The sequence below is a fragment of the Thunnus albacares genome, chromosome 21, assembly GCF_914725855.1.
Source record: "Thunnus albacares chromosome 21, fThuAlb1.1, whole genome shotgun sequence".
Lineage (NCBI taxonomy): Eukaryota > Metazoa > Chordata > Actinopteri > Scombriformes > Scombridae > Thunnus > Thunnus albacares.
Genome location: NC_058126.1, coordinates 2,700,229 through 2,719,154, shown reverse-complemented (window position 1 = coordinate 2,719,154; position 18,926 = coordinate 2,700,229). Strand labels below are relative to the sequence as shown.

Genomic DNA, 18,926 nt, shown 5'->3' with positions numbered 1-18,926 from the left:
GATGAAGATGATGATTTCATTATTCAAAACAAGAGTGCATATGGCAGAGTAAAAAGATAAAAAATGAGGTATATGCATACATTTACAGTATATATTCCTATTTATAAGGCTGCAAGGCCAAAATGTGAAGGGTTTATCCTCTGGGAAGCAGGAGAATGCCCAGTAAATTTAATGGATTTATCACAAGAAATGTTGTTATTTCTTGTGCGAAATGACTTACATAAAGGAAAAAGGGGTCACCAAAGTCATTATGTGTCATCCTCTGGAGAGCAAGAATATTCATATCAAATGTAATGACTGTCTGACCAGTAGCTGTTGGGATATCTCACTCTGGGCTGACTGACTGATGTCGCCAATCTTAGTTTTCACCAATACTGAGGCTTTATAAAGATCTTTTTTCATATCTCCCACTAAAAAAATTAACAATTCTCTGATTTGATATTTAAGTCTTATCAAATAAACCTCGTCTCATCCCTGAAATGTCAGAAGTATTGTGGGCAGAGCTGGCGGATGAGAGGAAAAAGACGTTAGTTTGTTTTCAGCTCCTCCGACTCCTCCGAGTCTGAAAATAAAACAGGCGAGACGAGGTGACCCGCACTGCTGCTTATCTGGAGGCCAGCAGGCAGAGCTGCAGTGACTAATGGAGTGTAGGATATATACAAAAACAAACTGTGTGTGAGGGTGGATGGCTGGAGGAACAGAAACGAGAGAGAAAAGGGGAATTCTGCTCAAAAAGAACAAGCTCGTCATACATCATAAGTGTTTATAGCTGTTCTTTAAGGAAGGTGAAATGTAGGTCATCACATAGAGCGGAGTGAGATGCTATAAATGTTTAAATATTAGTATGACACTGCGCATTTTCAGGCAGTTTCTCCTCAAAGCATTCACAGTGTTGGACTCATATTTCCACCTGAAGAGTTTGAGCGAAAAGTTCAAATCCTGCTTTCTTTCTCTCTTTACTTTCTGGGCGTAAATGTCGGATCTTGTTTACACAAGTTATTATCTTGGTCACACAAGATCCATCATGTTTACACAAGTTTTTGTCTTGTGCTCACAAGATAATGATAATTTAACAATAACAATATATTATCTTATGCACACATGTTCATATTGCGGGGTCTTGCTTGCAAAAGATAGTTGATCCACTTGTGCATGTGAGGTAAAGAAATATAATGTTTCAGGACTTCAGGGGCTCGGTAAAAATGTACCATGACATCAGATAAGTCACTGTTTATAAAAGGTTTATAAGGTGCAACTCATGGTTTTATTAATGGTTACTAAATCGTTTACACATGCTTTGTAAATCAGTCATGAATTTAAGAGAACGACTTCTGGGTGGCCAGGTATAAACAAACTCTTTGAGTGGTTGGACTATTTGACTACTTACTCATTGACATTTGCAGCTGCAGACAGGATTGTTTCAGCTCAGTGTCTTGTTGAAATGAATAATATTTAGTTTACTTAAGCAATGACAACAAAACACATTGGATATAAATGACAAACAAATAAAAATGAAGATGAATAAATACACATAGTAAAATCAAAAATAACCAAAAATACACTACTGTGCACGTGCCACATTAATAATAACCTACAGACCAGCTGTGTAGATGGACTGATATTCTATCGTTGCCCTCCTGAACCTCCATCTTCCCTCCTCTGTTCTCCAGAGTCCTGCAGGACCTCAGCACCCACGTAGCCAAGGTGTTGGGCTCCTGCGGACACTTCTACGCCGTGGAGTACCTGTCTGCCGGACACGCCTGGGACCAGAACATCTTCTCTCTGGAGGAGGTGGCGGTTTCTGGACTGCAGGATCCGAGCCAAACCGGAGCCAGAGGGAGGTGGACCGCCCGGGAGATGGTGCAACGCATCGCGCTGAGTTTTCTGGACATGGTGTGGCACTTTGATAATGACTTCACCCACAAACTGCACCTGTGTGACATCAAACCTGAGAACTTTGCCATCAGGAAGGACCTGACGGTGAGTTTAGAGTCACTTTGAAGGTAGTTAGATGACTTTCTCCTTAAGAAATACTCACAGTGAAAACCACCAAGCGAGCCTGAGTGGCCTTAATGTTTTCTGAGAATATAATTGAATGGCCTGAGAATATAATGAACATATAGGATAAAAGTAAAGCAGGGAGTCGGGAGAAGAAAAGCAATAAAAGGCCAGGGATGTTTTTTTTTTAAGAAAGCTATTAAAGAGATCGGAGAGTGGATGGCGGATTACGTGAGATTTTTCTTGAAGAGATGTTTTTTCAGCCTAAAGCAGATGTGACCCTGCAGCGAAGAAGAGAAGGTCACTCTATCATCTGCTGCAGGCTTTACAGTCCAGGCAAAAAAAAAACAAAAAACCCTTCATCTAGTTTGAAAAGGTCTTAACTAGGGCTGCCTGTTGTTTGAAATGTTAGTACTAATTAAATAACTGAGTGTCTTTACCAAAACCTGAACAATAACTATACTTTTTTATACTTTTTTTATACTTTATTTCTTCACTGTTCACTTCCTGATTCAGAATAACAGTCGCTTTTTAAACCATAATCACAATCCCATAAACAGGTGTCTGATAGGCCTTAAAGAATTGGCCAGATTATAAAATAATAGATCAAAGAATAAGCCGACAAGATTTGAAATTTGATTTGATTTGTGAGTCAATGTTTCTAATAGAAGTCTGTAATTAAAGCTGCAAACAGCGTTGGTCGGGACCTCGCACTCTGGCCCGTCGGGATCAGATCATTTTGCTTTTTAAAAATGAGAGATATTTCTTACAAGTGTGGTGTGCTTTTATTTTGAAAGTTTGATGGACATGTGTACTGTCAGGTGTGTAGAGACACAGAAAAATACTCATATATTTGAATGGAGAGTGTGAGTGAACCCACACCTTTTTGAACATTTACTGCTTCCACATAGTTTTAGATACAGACTTCATTTGAACTTTAAATGAGTCACGAGACTTTGACCTGTTTTTTCTTTTTTTAACTGTTTTTGAGATATTAGAGTGTGAGTTTTAAAGTCTTTTCTTGCTCCTCCTGTGATTTTATAATGAGTGTGTATTGCGGAATGTTTCACAGCACTGAGGAAGTGACATCACCAGGAGCAGTTGGAGAGGAGGATTTTAGAGTACGCTTCTTGTGAAATATCCTCATAAATCCCATGACTTTGGCCAAATCTTACATTAAAAGTCATATTTAAGTAGGAAATTTTGTGGTGAATCCATTGATACAGGTTTGAAAGTGGTCAGACTTATAGTTTAGATGTAAGAAGCCTCTGTTTGACACAAAGTTCATGCCTCCCCATTGTTTTACATTGTAAGTGATTTTGAAGCTGATACTATTAACGCCCTCGGAGGAGATAGCGTTTGTTTGGGGGCCAAAATTGGGGCAAAGTCTTATTTTTGAAAGGCTGATTACCGACTTCCTGTTGGATTTAGATCAGGGATGTCATTGTATGATTTGTAGGTCTTGATGAGATGAATAATTGAGTTTTTGTTTGATCTCTCTACGACATTCCTACGGGCCATGACGGCCATTTTAGTTACATAGGTGGCTCTAGAGAGCACATTTTGGCACTTTGGGGGTTAATTTTTACATTTTATCAATTTTTCACCAGATCTGATGTGTGTGCCAAATTTGGTGAGTTTTTGAGCATGTTTAGGGGGACAAATTAAGGGTTTAAGTGGTGTAATAATAAATAAATAAATACAGAAAGAAAGAAAGAAAGAAAGAAAGAAAGAAAGAAAGAAAGAAACACATGAAAAACAATAGGGTCCTTGCCCTTAGGTGAGGAGTACTGTTTTACAGTAGTCCTCTGCCTTTTGGGCTCGGTCCCTAAATATACAGTGAGTCTTTGACAGTAATTCTACAGAAGTGCAATGCATTCACCAAAGAAGAAGAAGAAAGCAGCAGTAGGCTATGCACGTTATTGTCAGAGGTATTATATGAATCTATTTGACACAAGTCAAGTACCACAGTCAGTAAAACCAACAGATGTTTGGGATTGCTCAGGCGGAGAACACACTGATCTGCATGTACATCAGTAATGCATCCAAAATACTGGAACCAACTATGAAAGCATGCAATAAGTTATGATAAAACAACGCTGTTATCTCATAATCATGAGATCTTTTCTCATCAAGGAGGAAGTAAAAGCAGATTAAATCAGGTAGCGTCGTCATGCCTCTGTCTTCTTACGGGATGATCGATAACCACCAACAAGATCAGAATCTTTTAATAATGAGAAAACTACCTAATTATAATGACTTATTATCTTTTAATTATGACATAGTAAGTCATAATTATGAGATAAGGACTCCAGTTTTTTTTAGTGGTGAATGCAATGCGCTTCTGTATAATTCACTCAACTAAAGACGACTTGGATGCTTCCCTTGTTAAAAAAAAGATCTTTGCACAGGTGAAAATATGGCTGTATGTAAAGTCTGCTATGAGCTGCAGCCAGCGATTCTTATCTCAAAGTCACCATTAATCACTAAGCAATCAGACCTCTCATACTGATGCATTAATCCTCTATTTTTCATCTGAAATACATTAAAAGTTGAAGTTTGCTGTTTTCAGCTCCAAAAATAAGACCACAGAGTCTGACAAAGAGAAATGGATGTTCTCCCTTCTGTTTTCCTTCAGTTAAAAACCAAAGCAGAGTTTAAATGCATCAGGAGTGTTTGGACACTGCAGTGCTGTGAAAATAAAGCGAAGGTCTGCAGTTGTTATTCCAGTGTTATCAGATGGTTTATGCAGCAGCCTTGCAGTCATTAATTCAACACCACGTCAGGTCTCCGCTGGGTGCCGGCCAACAATCACAACTGAATCTAAACTATTTTATCTTTTAAACTTCAGCCTGATGATTACTGGAAAAGTAGCAGTAAAGAGAAAAAAAACCCTATTGTGTAGCTCCAACAAATGTCAAGTAAAGCAGAGGCTCATTATTGCTCTGATAATATTAGCAGGATTTGTGTTTTTCATGTAAAAAAGCTGACTTAGAACAGATTTAACGACTCACTGTTTATAATGCCAACATTGTAAAAAGTTGCACATAAAGAAAGAACTCCCATAATGTTCACCACGAAAACAGAAAGAGGTTTGTCTGTTGCAGCTCCAGCTACACTGCTCATGTTGATTTCATGTATATATTTCATAGACAAAACAGGGATATGATTTGAATGAGTTTTTGTTGTCTCACAGTAAAATTCAGTAAAAATGATTAACTTTATTTAACTTAATTTTAACTACTTCAAGTTTAACTGTAGTAATATTCTATGTTTCTCTTAATCTACATGCATTGATCTACAAACAGGCAGTAGTGGAAGAAGTACTCAGATCCTTTACCACAGTAAAAATACTAAGTACATAAGTATTATGAGCTTGATGTAGTTAAAGTATTGCAGTAAAAGTACATAAGTATTATGAGCTTGATGTAGTTAAAGTATTGCAGTAAAAGTACATAAGTATTATGAGCTTGATGTAGTTAAAGTATTGCTGTAAAAGTAGTGGTTTGGTCCCTCTGACTGACATATTATTATATATGACATCATTAGATTATTAATAGTGAAGCATCAGTGTTAGAGCAGCATGTTACTGTTGTAGCTGCTGGAGGTGGAGCTAGTTTACACTACTTTATATACAGTTAGCTAGTTTAGTCCAGTGGTTCCCAACCTAGGGGTCGGGCCCCTCCAAAGGGTCAGCAGATAAATCTGAGGGGTGGTGAGATGATTAATGGGAGAGGAAAGAAGAAAAAACAAAGTTCTGATACACAAATCTGTTTTCAGTTTTTGGACTTTTTCTCTAATCTTTGATTTTTGCTGAAATATTGGATCATTTGAACATTTATTGAAATGAAAGCATGTGAGAAGTTTAGAGGGAAAAATCACTATTTGGTGGAGCTGTTAACAACTCATAGACATGTGAAATGTGACCCCGACTACACACTGCTTTTTGTAAGACGTCAAAAGCCAAAAAGGTTGGAAACCACTGGTTTCATCTTTAACAATGTGTTGTATTTTAAAAGCTTGTTATATTATCCATTGTGTCAAATCTTCATCTGAAAAGTAACTAAAGCTGTCAAATAAATGTAGTGGAGTAGAAAGTACAATATTTCCCTCTGAAATGTAGTGGAGTGGAAGTATAAAAGTAAAGTACACATACCTTGAAAATGCAATTTACCATATTTATGGTCATCAAAGAATGAAATTTAATAAATAAACATATTAAGTTTTTAATTTAGAAACTTAACTTTTGTTTTAATTGATCATGTGTAATTCAGTTTTTTTTAGCAGGTAATTGTAATAGTTAAATTTATATTTAAATGATACAATTTTTTAAGAATGAGTATAAATTTATCACTAAATGTAATATTTATATGTATTCAAATTATTCATTTTAATAACAATATAATAACCTATAATACTTTATTTTTAAAAAAATGAAATTACCTACCATGTAAAAGTGTAAAAGTATTCAGGTGGCCTTTTCCAAACTTCATACAGCATCGTCTTAAAGGTTCTTGTGGTGCCTTTTAATGTTGATGCTTTTAGTCACTGTGACAAAATCAGTTTGTTTATCTATAAATACTGAACTTGTGACAACAGTTGAAGTTTTTGTCCTCTGCAGGTAGTAGCCATCGATGTGGACATGGCGTTCTTTGAGCCGAAGATGAGGGACATCCTGGACCAGAACTGCAGCAGCGATGATGACTGTAACTTCTTCGACTGTTCATCCAGGTGTAACCTGAACAAACGCAGGTGCAGCCCCCGCCGCAGGAACAGCAACCTGCAGGTAAGACCAGCCGGAGGAATGATCGATTTCACGCTGTAGTTGTGATTCAAGTAGCCAGTTCCGTAAGAAGTGCACTTTTGTTGCTGCTTATAACGAGATATTGTACCATAATACTTAAACACAGAATAACAAGAGGATTACAGGTGAAAAATGGATCCCAGAAACATTGGTGACATTACTTAAGTAGAGTTTTGAGGCACTTTTATTGACTTTCATTTTTACATTTTGACATTTTTACCTCGCATCATTTATTTTAAGAATCCCTGCAATTATAATCAGTATATAAACAGTTCATAAATGGTTTAAAAACTGTTACTATAATGGTTATTAATGTATTAGTCAACAACTATACAAAAGTAATGAATGAAGAGAGTTTAAAAAAACAAACATTCATTAAATTATATATACTGATTATAAATACTAAACGTGGGGACTTAAAGTAAATTGCTACCGACAGCTCTAATTACTAAAACTAAATTCAGATTTATCCAAAACCTGTGATGAGCTTATAAAATATTAATAATGAATGTTATACCCTTTTTACACCAAAATTAGTGTGTATATGCAGGTTTTTTAAACGCAGGTAAACCTGCTAAAAATAAGCAATTGACTCCTTTCCCATTGCCAGTAGATGAGTTTGCCTTTCTGTTTTTTTTGTTTGTTGTTTTGTTAGTAAATGGTAGAAAGCAGCATTGAGTCCAGTGACCCGGAATTTTTACTTTTTTATATCTTTTACTTCAGTCTCTCTTTCAAACTCAATGCTCACTAAACAACGTTCGAGCCCTGCTTGAACGGAGAAGGATGTAGTTTGTTGTACGTTGTTACCATAGACTGCAAAAATCAATAATTAATGATCCTTGCTATTTACGCTCCAACGTCCAGAACTTCAACGCGCGTCACAGCATCGCAATAGAAAAAGGACAAAAATTAGCACGTCTATCCAGGTGTCATGTTTCCATCACTGCCGCTCGGAGCTGGAGCCAATAAATACCGACACCACTGCAGAGTCATGTGACTCGGGAATGAATGCCGATGTACCCTTTCACATTGAAGACCAAAGCCAGATGTTAGTGGGGGGTTTTGTCCAGTATGAAGGAGCTTTAGAGTATAAAGTGGTCAGATTTGTCCAGAACTACATTTTTAAAATGTAGCTTAGAAATGAATGCATCAGTAATAATAATCTGTTTATTTAAAATATGAAATCATAACCCTGACAGGAGCCATTCAGCTGCGTAATGAGTACTCTCACTTATTTTGCTGATGATACTTTTAACTACATTGAGATTGCTGGACTTCTTAGTGTGATGGAGTATTTGTCTAATGTGTTTTTGTTACTTTTACTCCAGTTTTTTTTAATCTTTCACTTTAATCTTTCATTTAGATCCAATAAAGTGAATTTCACTTTCTCTTATTTTTCTTTTCTGTATTTTGCTTTTGTCTTTTGTGTCATTCTAGTTTTAGTTACTTCCCTAAGTAAAGCTTATTTATTACTCACTGTTTTCAGTCAGAGGACCGTTTGTTGTTGTTGTTGTTGTTGTTCTCCGACTGACATTTTCTGTATGAGACAAGTTTTACATGCAGGAAATCACACAACCCAGAATAACCACACATTTTCACCCAAGTACAAACATTTTTATCTCAGGTAGACGCGATTTTGTCATAATCACAAGTTTGTGATTCATCATAAATGTAGAATGTAGAATGTTTGTGGCATCGGCGGAAGAAGAATTGAGATCTTTTACTCGAGCACCACTGGTTTGTGGCTTTCCATTATCTTTGTTGACACTGATGCTGCCTCTTAATTAATATATATTATTGAATTTTAGAGCATTCATATGTTTTATATGAAAATTTGAGTTTTGTGACCCAATAGAATGTTTGGAAAATCTTAGATTATTACATTTTCATTGATCAATTCAGACAGGACATTTACTCTTCATTTGATTTAAGTTAGGCGGCAATTTTCTTTTAAATTAAAAAATAATTAAAAATCCCTGATTAAAATGCAAACAGCTTTTTATAACTAAACAATAAGGTAAAAAAATGCAAAATTTCAATTTCAAAGTGTAAATTTGTCTCTTTAATTCTCCTTTGCATCTACGCCATATTTAATGCGCCATGACCTCTGACCTCTACTGTTATCAGTTTCCTGTGAGGCTTTTCTTCTCCTCCACACGTCTGAGTCTCAATGTTTTCCTGCGGCAGGACGAGCGTTTCACGACTAATAAGGAGGATGATAAATTACAAGGTTGTGTGTTTCTCCCAGGCGCCACAGGAATCCATTTTTCACAACATTTAATTATACATATGCAGTAAAGAGACATGTGGAATGATAATTACTGACCAGAAGAACCTGCTGACACGTTGTGTTTTCACATCTATCATGAAGAGATATTTTATTAGAAACCTGGAGATGCTTTTAATGTATTTATGTATATAAATCTGTTTTTTTTTCTAAAAATGTCAGTGACTCAAACAGGACTCTAATTTAATTGCTTTAACTCTGTATCCAGCATATTCTGAGATCACAGTATGAATCTATTATTATTAAAATTATAATTATAATAATTATTATAATTTTAATCCAGACTCATTTAACTAATTTTATAACAAAACAAATAAAAAAGCTCTTCATTCATTACTTAGAGCTCAAATGAATAAATGAATTGTTAGCTTTATGCATTAGATATCATTTTAAATATTTACAAAAGGCACTTAGTTTATTAGATATACAACATTTTGGACATAAAACTTTTTTCTGCATGACTTTATTTTTTTTATCAGGTGATCAGTAGACAATACTTGTTTTAACTTTTTAAATACAAAAGTCAAGTCAGTTTTATTTAGGCCTCATCCTGCATTAGAAAAGTATGCAAAAAAACAACCAAAGAGCTAATAGAATAATGGGCAAGGGAGAAGAAAACACTGAATTTGTCAGAAAGAGGTCTTTTACGTATGTATGATAGTTAAAAGTCTAAAAAGTATAAAATACAGACAGAGAATTGTATAAAAAGTTCCTAAAAATATCTCTGATGCAATATTCACAGGAAATAATCTGTTCAATATTCATCCAAGTTGCTGGTTTTACACAAACTTCCACAAATGAATAAGACATGAAAAAAGTCAAATGTAATTTGTTGTTGTGTCACAAATTACACTTTCTAACTACAAAAAAGTTTGGATGATTTACATCTTTCATCCAATGAGACCTGTTACCTTTTTAAATTAAAATTAAAGGAAAATCCACCTTAATAATAAAGTAAAAAGTCATAATTATGTTTTACATTTATATTTATTCCCCATTCTTCTATTAATACTGTTCACTTTTTTAAATGGTTTATAATGTTTCTAATTACTGTATCATTATGATGACTGTTTCTCTCTGCCGTTAAACTCTAACAGCTCTTCTCAGTTTATTTATATATTTTTTACATTTTTTATTGCAAATTCTACATTATTTCTATTATATATTATTTATTATCACTTGACTTGTGGTATTATCTCGTACTTTGCATATTTTGATCGTTATGCACCACAACACTGAGGCACATTCCTTCTGTGCCAACCTGCCAACTGATTCTGATTTATAATTTCTATTTTTATAATTAGTATTTTGTCTAATGACTCTTTCTGAGGCTGTTATAAATAAAGGTGCTCTGCAAATAAAGTCACAAACAACATAGAAATTTTTGCATATTTCTCTTTTTTTTTAAGGTGAGGAATTCTAAATTATTTTAAACTTATATATTATTATTATTATTAGGAGTAGTAGTAGTAGTATTAATAATAATAATAATAATAATAATAACAATAATAATAATAATAATAATAATAATAATTTATTATCCTAATAATAAACGTTTTTCCTATCATCATTATTATTATTATTATTAGTAGTAGTAGTGACTTTAGTAGTAGCAGCAACATCATGTAATATAAACAATACATGTTTTCATGAGTAATTATAACAAATTGCATCATTATTTTGTCATTTTTACATGATTACAAATATGAATTATTGATATATATATATATATATATATATGTATATAACACTACTAATGTTTTTAATGTTTCATGGCTGGATGTTTTTTTTGCCTAGACAGGAGTTATCATTATTATTATTACAAGTTTATTAATAAAATTATTAGTATTACTAGAAGTGGTGTCATATTGGTTCAATATTATGATTGATTAATTTGATCAAATACAATCATTTAATAAAATGAAATTGTGAAACTACTTATTTTCAAGGCCAATTTTTAAATAATACAAAATATAACTTGAAGAGATACTACTACTACTACTAATAATAATAATAATGATAATGATGATGATGATAATAATAATAATAATAATAATAATAATAATAATAATAATAATAATAATAATAATAATAATGTACATTTTGGCTGTTTGGATGTAACTCTGTGAATCACATTAACTGTAACACGAAGCCATTTTTAAGCGTCGGCCTGTCAGACTCGGAGGAAACGTCTGGGACACAAAGGCCGAGCCGGACATCACCGTCACCGCCGTCATCACCATGACAACGCTCGGACAGACTCTCATCACCCTGCTGCCTCCTGTATCACATGTCATATGATACAAGATACCTGCATTCATCTGAGGAGGACGTGTGAATATGAGACCAGAGGAGACGATGGGGAGACCGAGGGATGGTGATGATGGGACGTGACCAACAAACACATCAACCTGTTGGTACACAGCAGGGATTCAAAGAATGGAAACTTCCATTTCACAGCAAAAACTGACTTGGTTATAATGTCCAGTTCCTAGGAGATGGAAACGTGATAAAAGAAGAAAATCAAGCAAGAAATTAAATAAAAAATAGCTAATAATATGAATGTGGAAGAAAGCAGCAGAGGAGAGAGAAAAGTAGAAAAAAGAAAGGAAGGATGAAAGAAAAATGAACAGCCGTTAAAATAACTGAAGAAAACTGAAGACAAAGTAACAAAAAATAAAAATAATTTTTAAAAAATCAATGAAGAAGAGAAGAAAAATTTATAAGAAGAGAAAAGAACCAAAGATGAAAAGGAAAACATAAGGGAATAAGAAGACAAAACAAAATAAAAAAATGTACAAAACTAGAAACAAGAAAAGAGAAAGCCCAAAAAAAGGGTAATAAATAAAAGAGAAGGAGAAAAATACAGATGAAGATCAAAGAAGAACAAAGAAACAAAGAAGAAAACAACCAAAGATGAAGATAACGAAAGGAGAAATTAAACAACAATCAAGAACTCGATGGTGAATGAAGATACAAAATAGAAAGCAAAGTAAACATGTAGAGAAATGATTAAAGTATTTCAATCCCTTGTTAGTTTTAAGTGTAAAGAGAGAGATTTTGAAATCTAAGGATATCGAAAGACTTGTGGACATGATGGGTCCCATTTACACAAACGAAAGAAAAGTATAATTTACAGGATAAAGACTTCTTAACCTATATGCAGATAAGGATGCAGCTTTGTAGCTATTTGGGGCAGACAGTGAATATACCCAAACCCTCAAAATTGGGAGATCCGCAAAATTTAATAAGGGAGAAAGAAATTATTGCGTCCAAGATTTACAAATTGTCGAATGGAGTGCCCCTCAAGGCACTTGGGAGAGAGACCTGTGACTTTAGATAAAGATGTTTGGGATTCAATTTGGAAAAAACTTCACAAAGTCTCTAAACTGGTACACAGGATATATTTCACCCTGGCGAGAATTAACAGAATGGGCTTGTTAGACTTTGATGTATGTTGGCATTGTCTACAAGATGGACACTTGTCTATCATATGGTCTGCTATCGGTCAGTTTTTAATTTGTCAAGTACTTCTGCTATAGTAGCTGTGGCTGTAGGACTATATGACAAGTCTTAAGTTTGCCAGTTGTGAGAGATTTTAGAGTGTTGCAAAGTGAGAGTTGCTATTTCAGGCACCCTTTGGTTCCAGAAGTAAAAGATTAATTAATTTTCCTCTATATACAATGTTACGCGATTGACGGTTGGTGCGCTTCCAAGACTTGGATTGGCATGAAACTCTTGTGGTTGAATCCTAAAAGATGAGCAACTGTGTTAACAAAATCTTTCTGGGCTGCACAGTTACCAGGGATCCTCTACTGTGCCTCTTTAACCACTCACCTCGAGGCTCTTGGCCCAAACATCATAAACAACTACTAATCATTGGTTGTATGACAACCAAAAGACTTATTGCACTGCACTGGATATGTGCAGATTTAGTGGAGGGTGATTAATGGTTAAAATCCTTTCTTGACATGCTGGTAATGGAGAATGTCGAGCTATACAATGAGGAATAGTCTGAGTGCTCCGAGTTGTTGAACAGATCAAGAAAAAATCCTCTTTTTCCTAAATTGGACTTACTTCTGTATCACTTCTGTGTATTTGTAATTGCTTTATTTTATAATTTATTTATTTCTATCTTGTTCTATATTTTATAGAATAGCCTTTGTTACTATTGTCTAGTATGCTATTATTGGTTTGCCTCTGTAATGTGCATGTTTATAACTTTTTGAAATAAAAATTTTAAAAAAGTGGGATAAAAAGAGGATGACCCACAGTCACAATAATCAAAGAAAAATTAAGATAGCAGGAAAAATACAGATGAAGAAATAGAAAAGCAAAGAGAGCAAGAAAATAACAGAAAATAACCAGATGAAAAGAACAAAATGAGAGATTCAAAACAACAGAACCAGAGGATGAATGAAGAAAAGAAGATAGAAAGCAAAGTAAAAATGCAAAACTAGAAGAGAATAGACACGAAGAAATAAAAAGAAGGAGAAGATGGGAAAATATGTAATGGGATCGAAGACAAAACAAAAAAAATGGACAAAACTTGGGAAGAGAAATATGAGAGAAAGAAATTTTAAAAGAGAAAATATGATTTAAAAAAGAGGATAATAAGCTGTTATGCAGAAGGATGAAGAACACAGATGGAGAAAAGAAGAGAACAGAAAACAAAAGAAGAACAGAATGAGAGAAAATGGAGACCAGATACAAACTCGATAACCAATCAAGAACTTGATGATTAATGTAGAGAGGAAAATAGGAGAAAACAAAAGAAGAGACGAGATGAAAAGAAAAAGGAGACGATTGAAAAAAGGGGAGATAATGAACAAAGAAAGAGAAGATGAGTTGATAGAAGCTGTTGATGACACGTCCATGACACGTTGCCCCCTGATTGGTCCATCTGAGGCTGCACAGGTGACTCCTGACCTGTGACGACCCCACTTTGTCAATCATGTCCTCAGAGAAAGGAGGCATTGTCTTTTTAACTCTGTGTGTCTGTCTGTGTGTGTGTTGTGCTGACTGATGTTTGGTAATGAATAGCGAGGCGTCATCTGCATACTGATGTTAAAAACAGACCATCTATACTGACCTCTTCTCTTTGTTGTCTCCTTTCATTTAATTTCTTTCCTCTCTTTTCCATTCCCCTCCTCTTTACCTTTGCTTCTCTTTTTGTTTCCTCAACACTTTCTCTTTTTTTTGTCTTTTTCTCTCCTGATTTTTTTTCCTCCTCTTCTGTCTTTAATTTTTCCTCTCTAGGTGATTTGTGAGAAGATTTTCAGGCCGTGGTTTTCTCCCACACTGCTCGGAGCCAAAGCAGGACTCCCTCTGCAGGTAGGATTGTTTTTTATCTATATTTATATTTACATGTTCTTTATAATATATTTTAGATGAAACTTTATTTTATGGATCCCTTACTTTCCTACTAACTTCTGGGAATGTTTTTCAATAATTTCCTAAAAGTAGCTTCTATGTAACTGTTCATTCCGGTCATTTCTTTGAAAGGGTTACATAATTTAATGTATATAGGAAAGAATATGCTTATGTCTAGTTTAACACATGAAACTATAATTGTTAACAGTCTAATTTATATTTTAAAAAATGCAAATAACAACTAACCCAAATATAAAGAGTTGGCACTTACCAACTAAACCAATTCAACACTATGTTTTTTCCTATAATTTGGACCCACACCCTTTCTTCCAAATGTCTTAAAAATGAACTGCTCAGAAATTTTGCTGAAAATTAGTATAAAATTAAAGGATCTGTAAAATGATGCTCAACCTTTATTTGGAGTTGTTTTTTGATTTGTTTTTCATACATTTTTTGTCAAATAATTTATCAGAAAGTGATACAAGACAATAATCATTCAAAGCCTCTTATACTTAATGAGAAACTCAGATGTCCTTTGCACACAGAGGCTGTTCAAACACATCCAGTGGAAACAATAAAAAATTAAGAAAAGGCTAAAGGTGCACTGTTCTTATGTTCAATAAAAATACTGTACATTTTCTGTGTTGAGGCATTTCTTTCTTTGACATTTATTACAACTACAGCGACCTGGGCCTCCAGAGTCCTTCTGGTGTCAAAAGCTCCTGTAAATGATCACATACATAACTCTGTGAATATGAATAAACCTATTTGGAACAATTCTAAGGTAGTTTTAAGTTATGCCACTGCCAAAATGGAGAGCGAGAATGACAACATTAGTTAGGTAAATAAATACAAACATATATTGAGTAAATATTATAATGCAGTGGGTTAAATAATTTCAGGAAGAGTGTAAAAGTATTTAAAACTGAAGACTGTGGTTCAGAGAAGAAACTTTTTTATTAATGACAGATTTTGGTGGGTCGTCCTCTAAAAAAAATGTCTTCGGTTTGTTTGAACAGGTGGAGCTGCAGCGAGCCGTGCAGGAGTGTTCAGAGACAGACGGAGGTGTAGAGGAAAGAGAGGATGGAGGAGGAGGAGGAGGAGGAAGAAGAGGCAGGGATGTTCATCAGCGCCTCCTCAACATCCTGACCCGCCTCCTCCAGGAGGGAGGGGCTTCAGATGAAGGGGGAGGGGCCTGGGAGACAAAAGGCCACACCCACACTGCACTGAACTTCTGAGGTGGTGAAGCGAAGGCCGACAGGGACCTACGAAGAGCACTACAGAGGAAGGATACTCAGAAATACACAAGCACATTCTTCAGACGTTTTTCAGGAAGAAAAACATTGATGTTTCTGCGCCAAAAGTTTCTTCTTGGGCAAGTTTTGAAATGCTCATCCTGGAATCAAATGACTCATTGAGATGAAAACAAGATGCTTGTTTACGTGTTGGCTGATGGGAGAGATTTAGCTTATTCTTTAGGTCAATATGGATGCTTATTCTTTGATCAATATGCAAATCAAACAAGATATAGATTCACAAGGAAATATGATGCATTGCTGAGACATATTCAGGATTTTATCTGAGCGAATATAAATATAAAATTCATGGACAAACGTATGTGGAAACTCCTGTTGTGTATATTTGGTCTGAGTTTAGTTTGGGCCTTTCAGTACCTAAGAAGGGAAAATTTAATGTAGTATGCAATGATATTTTTGTTTGTTTCCAACTTTGTGTCAACAGTTTGTGTTTGTCCTTTTCCTGTTTCAACATAACAATGCCTCCGAGCACAAAGCCAGCTCCATAAAAAATGCTTTTCTCAGTTTGGTGTGGGAGAACTTGAACTGGAACGTAGACTCACTGGTGCTTTTGTTTCCAAGTGGGAGCAAATCCTGCAGCCAGGTTCCAACATCTGGTGGAAAGACTGGAGCCAGGAGAGGAGAGGCTGTAATGTTTGGGTGTCCACGTACTTTGTTTGTTGTCAGGGAGTGTTTGGATTTCATGTCAGTCTTCTATCTAGACATAAACTTTAGGGCTGCAACTAACAATTAGTTTGTTATCAATTAATCTGCCAATTATTTTCTCAATTAATTGTTTTATCTATAAAATGAAAACAAAGATATTCAGTTTACTATCGTTTTTGACAAAGAAAAGCATCAAAACACCACATATGAGAAGTTAAACATGCCTAAAACAGTTACTTTATTTATCAAAGTACAGCAGTCAAAGATTATTTCTCTGTCAATTGTTGCAGCTCTAATAAACTCTGAAGATGTTGTGTTTGGGGAAACATCCAGGCCAGGACTGGATGGATGGAGAGAGCTCAGTGATGCCTTAAGTGTCTCCTCATCAGAGGAATATATTATGGGTGGAGTGTTAGCGGATCCTCTCTGATTTTTTTTCTTCCTTAACTTAAAGGCACCCTGTGGAGTTTTTGTCCTTCAGTAGTGCTGTGGAGCAGTTTTTTATGAGTCAGTCTCCATTGTCTTTATTTTGGGTGACACCTTCCTGCCAATGTTATCACACGATTATAATGATCCACAGGTGATTCATGAGGAAGTGCACGTTTGTTAGAGCTCGAGGATACAGATATAGATATAGAGATATATACATATATATATAGAGAGAGAGAGTTTGGTGATTTAACACTTGATGTAAAGATAAACTCCACAGGTTACCTTTAACCAGCTAGTCTCAGTGAGATTTTAAAAACCTCTCTTGTTTGAAGAGAGACTGTGGTAAGAAAACATCTGTTTACATAAAGTGTGCTGTAAAAGCTGCAGATAAGATGTAACAATGTAGAAAATGTATTAATCACTAATAACACCAGTTATTTGGTGAATTAATGGCTTTATTGGTCAATTTAAGGTTTTCAGATCAGCTGCATTTCAGCGTTTTGAAGACAGATAACTGATATTTTTTGACTGAAGCTGCTCCAATTCAACAATATGAATTTCTTCCTCATGATATCTTTATTTTGTACATTCGATCTGTCTGATTAATTTTGGTTAAATCCATGATGGTGAGAGTGATACTGTAATAAAGGTCAACAGGGACAGAATACAGTTTGTTTATTTAAATGAGTGATTAATGTTGCTGTTTGTCAGAAAAACGTCCTCATTTCATATTCTAATAAAAAAGTATCCCGGCCCCTAAAAATCAGATTTTCAGCAAGCTCAGATAAAAACTTTCCTCCTTCAGCAGATGAATGTAAATATATCATTCTGCACAGAGAAGAGAACAACATCCAGCTGAAGGAACAAGAGGAAAAACACAGTTTTGAGTGAAGTGGGACTTAAACTTTCCACCAAATTTCAGTGAAATCCTGCTAACAGACAACCAAAAAAGACTGTTAACATTCTAGCTGGTAATATTCACCAAGTTTAAAAGCGTCATGCAGCCTTGTGGCGCTTCTGTAGAAAACAGAAAGGATAAAAGATATAAAATAACCACCTTCATCTTTCAGCAGCACACAAAGCAGCAGTGGTTCATTTGTGTTTTTGTGTTTTGTTTGTGCTGCAGTTGGACTGGATCTCAAGGGTGTTGTGATATAACCGAGTCAGCTTAATTTTAATGTGTAGCAGCTAAATGGTCTCACTAAGACCAGCCTTCTGAAAATAGACTGACGAAACCTAAGTACCATTTGTTTTCATATGCACAGTTCAGCTGAATAATAAAATCTCTTAAGATGTTTAGAGTTTTGCTGTGTTGCTTCATACAGAGCCGGCCAACAATACTGCAGGCTCCTCATTAAAGCTACAGTGTGGGACTTTTACATATAAATGAACATCTGTTACATTCAAGTCATTGCCGAACGAGTTCACACAATGCTGATTAAGCCTATCACCAGATAAATCTCTCTGTATTTCACAGTATAGTATCGTGTAGTATAGATTAGTTCTTAAATCTGGTATCTGTGGCGAATGAATGCATACTGAGCATGCTCTATGGGCAGAGCATGCGCACCAGAGACTTCCGCCAGCCGATCCGGCTAACTTCTGGTTAGCCCTTCGCTAACTTGAATGGGGATAAGATAATTTAATTGTGCAGCTCTTCTAGACTTTCCAAATGTTTTCGCACCAAATGGATCAAATTCTGATAGTGAAACGAGTCATTTTGCGACAGCTGTGTGACACTCAAAAACGATTTATCCACCGTTTTACAGCCACAATAGAGTAGGCTACTATGACATAAGCATGTGTCAACAGTGTTTTTGTAATTACTCTCACTTCCAGAAGGTCCTGCTCAGCCGGTTTAAAGGATAGGTTCAAGTTTTTTCCAAGTCTGTCTTAATCCAATAGTGATGTGCTGATATATGATATATTCCTACTCTCCACACTGACCCTGAACGCAACTACACTGTATGAGATGAGGGACAAAATCCACAGACCTTGTTCCAAAGTTCAGCTGAAACTAAACTGAGGCTTCAGCAGTCTCAGTTAGCTGAATCTAGTCTGTATCTTCCAA

General features: G+C 35.2%; 1 protein-coding gene across 1 annotated transcript in view; it reads left to right on the top strand.

Moving 5' to 3' along the window:
* dipk1c (divergent protein kinase domain 1C) overlaps positions 1-18,162 on the top strand; it is a 66,188-nt gene extending 48,026 nt beyond the window's left edge. The window contains exons 7-10 of the mRNA XM_044339227.1: positions 1,671-1,980; positions 6,620-6,784; positions 14,349-14,423; positions 15,482-18,162. Of these exons, the coding sequence (XP_044195162.1) occupies positions 1,671-1,980; positions 6,620-6,784; positions 14,349-14,423; positions 15,482-15,700 (769 nt within the window). The 3' untranslated portion in view covers positions 15,701-18,162. The remainder of the gene's footprint in view (positions 1-1,670; positions 1,981-6,619; positions 6,785-14,348; positions 14,424-15,481) is intronic.
* Positions 18,163-18,926: the final 764 nt, after the last annotated feature.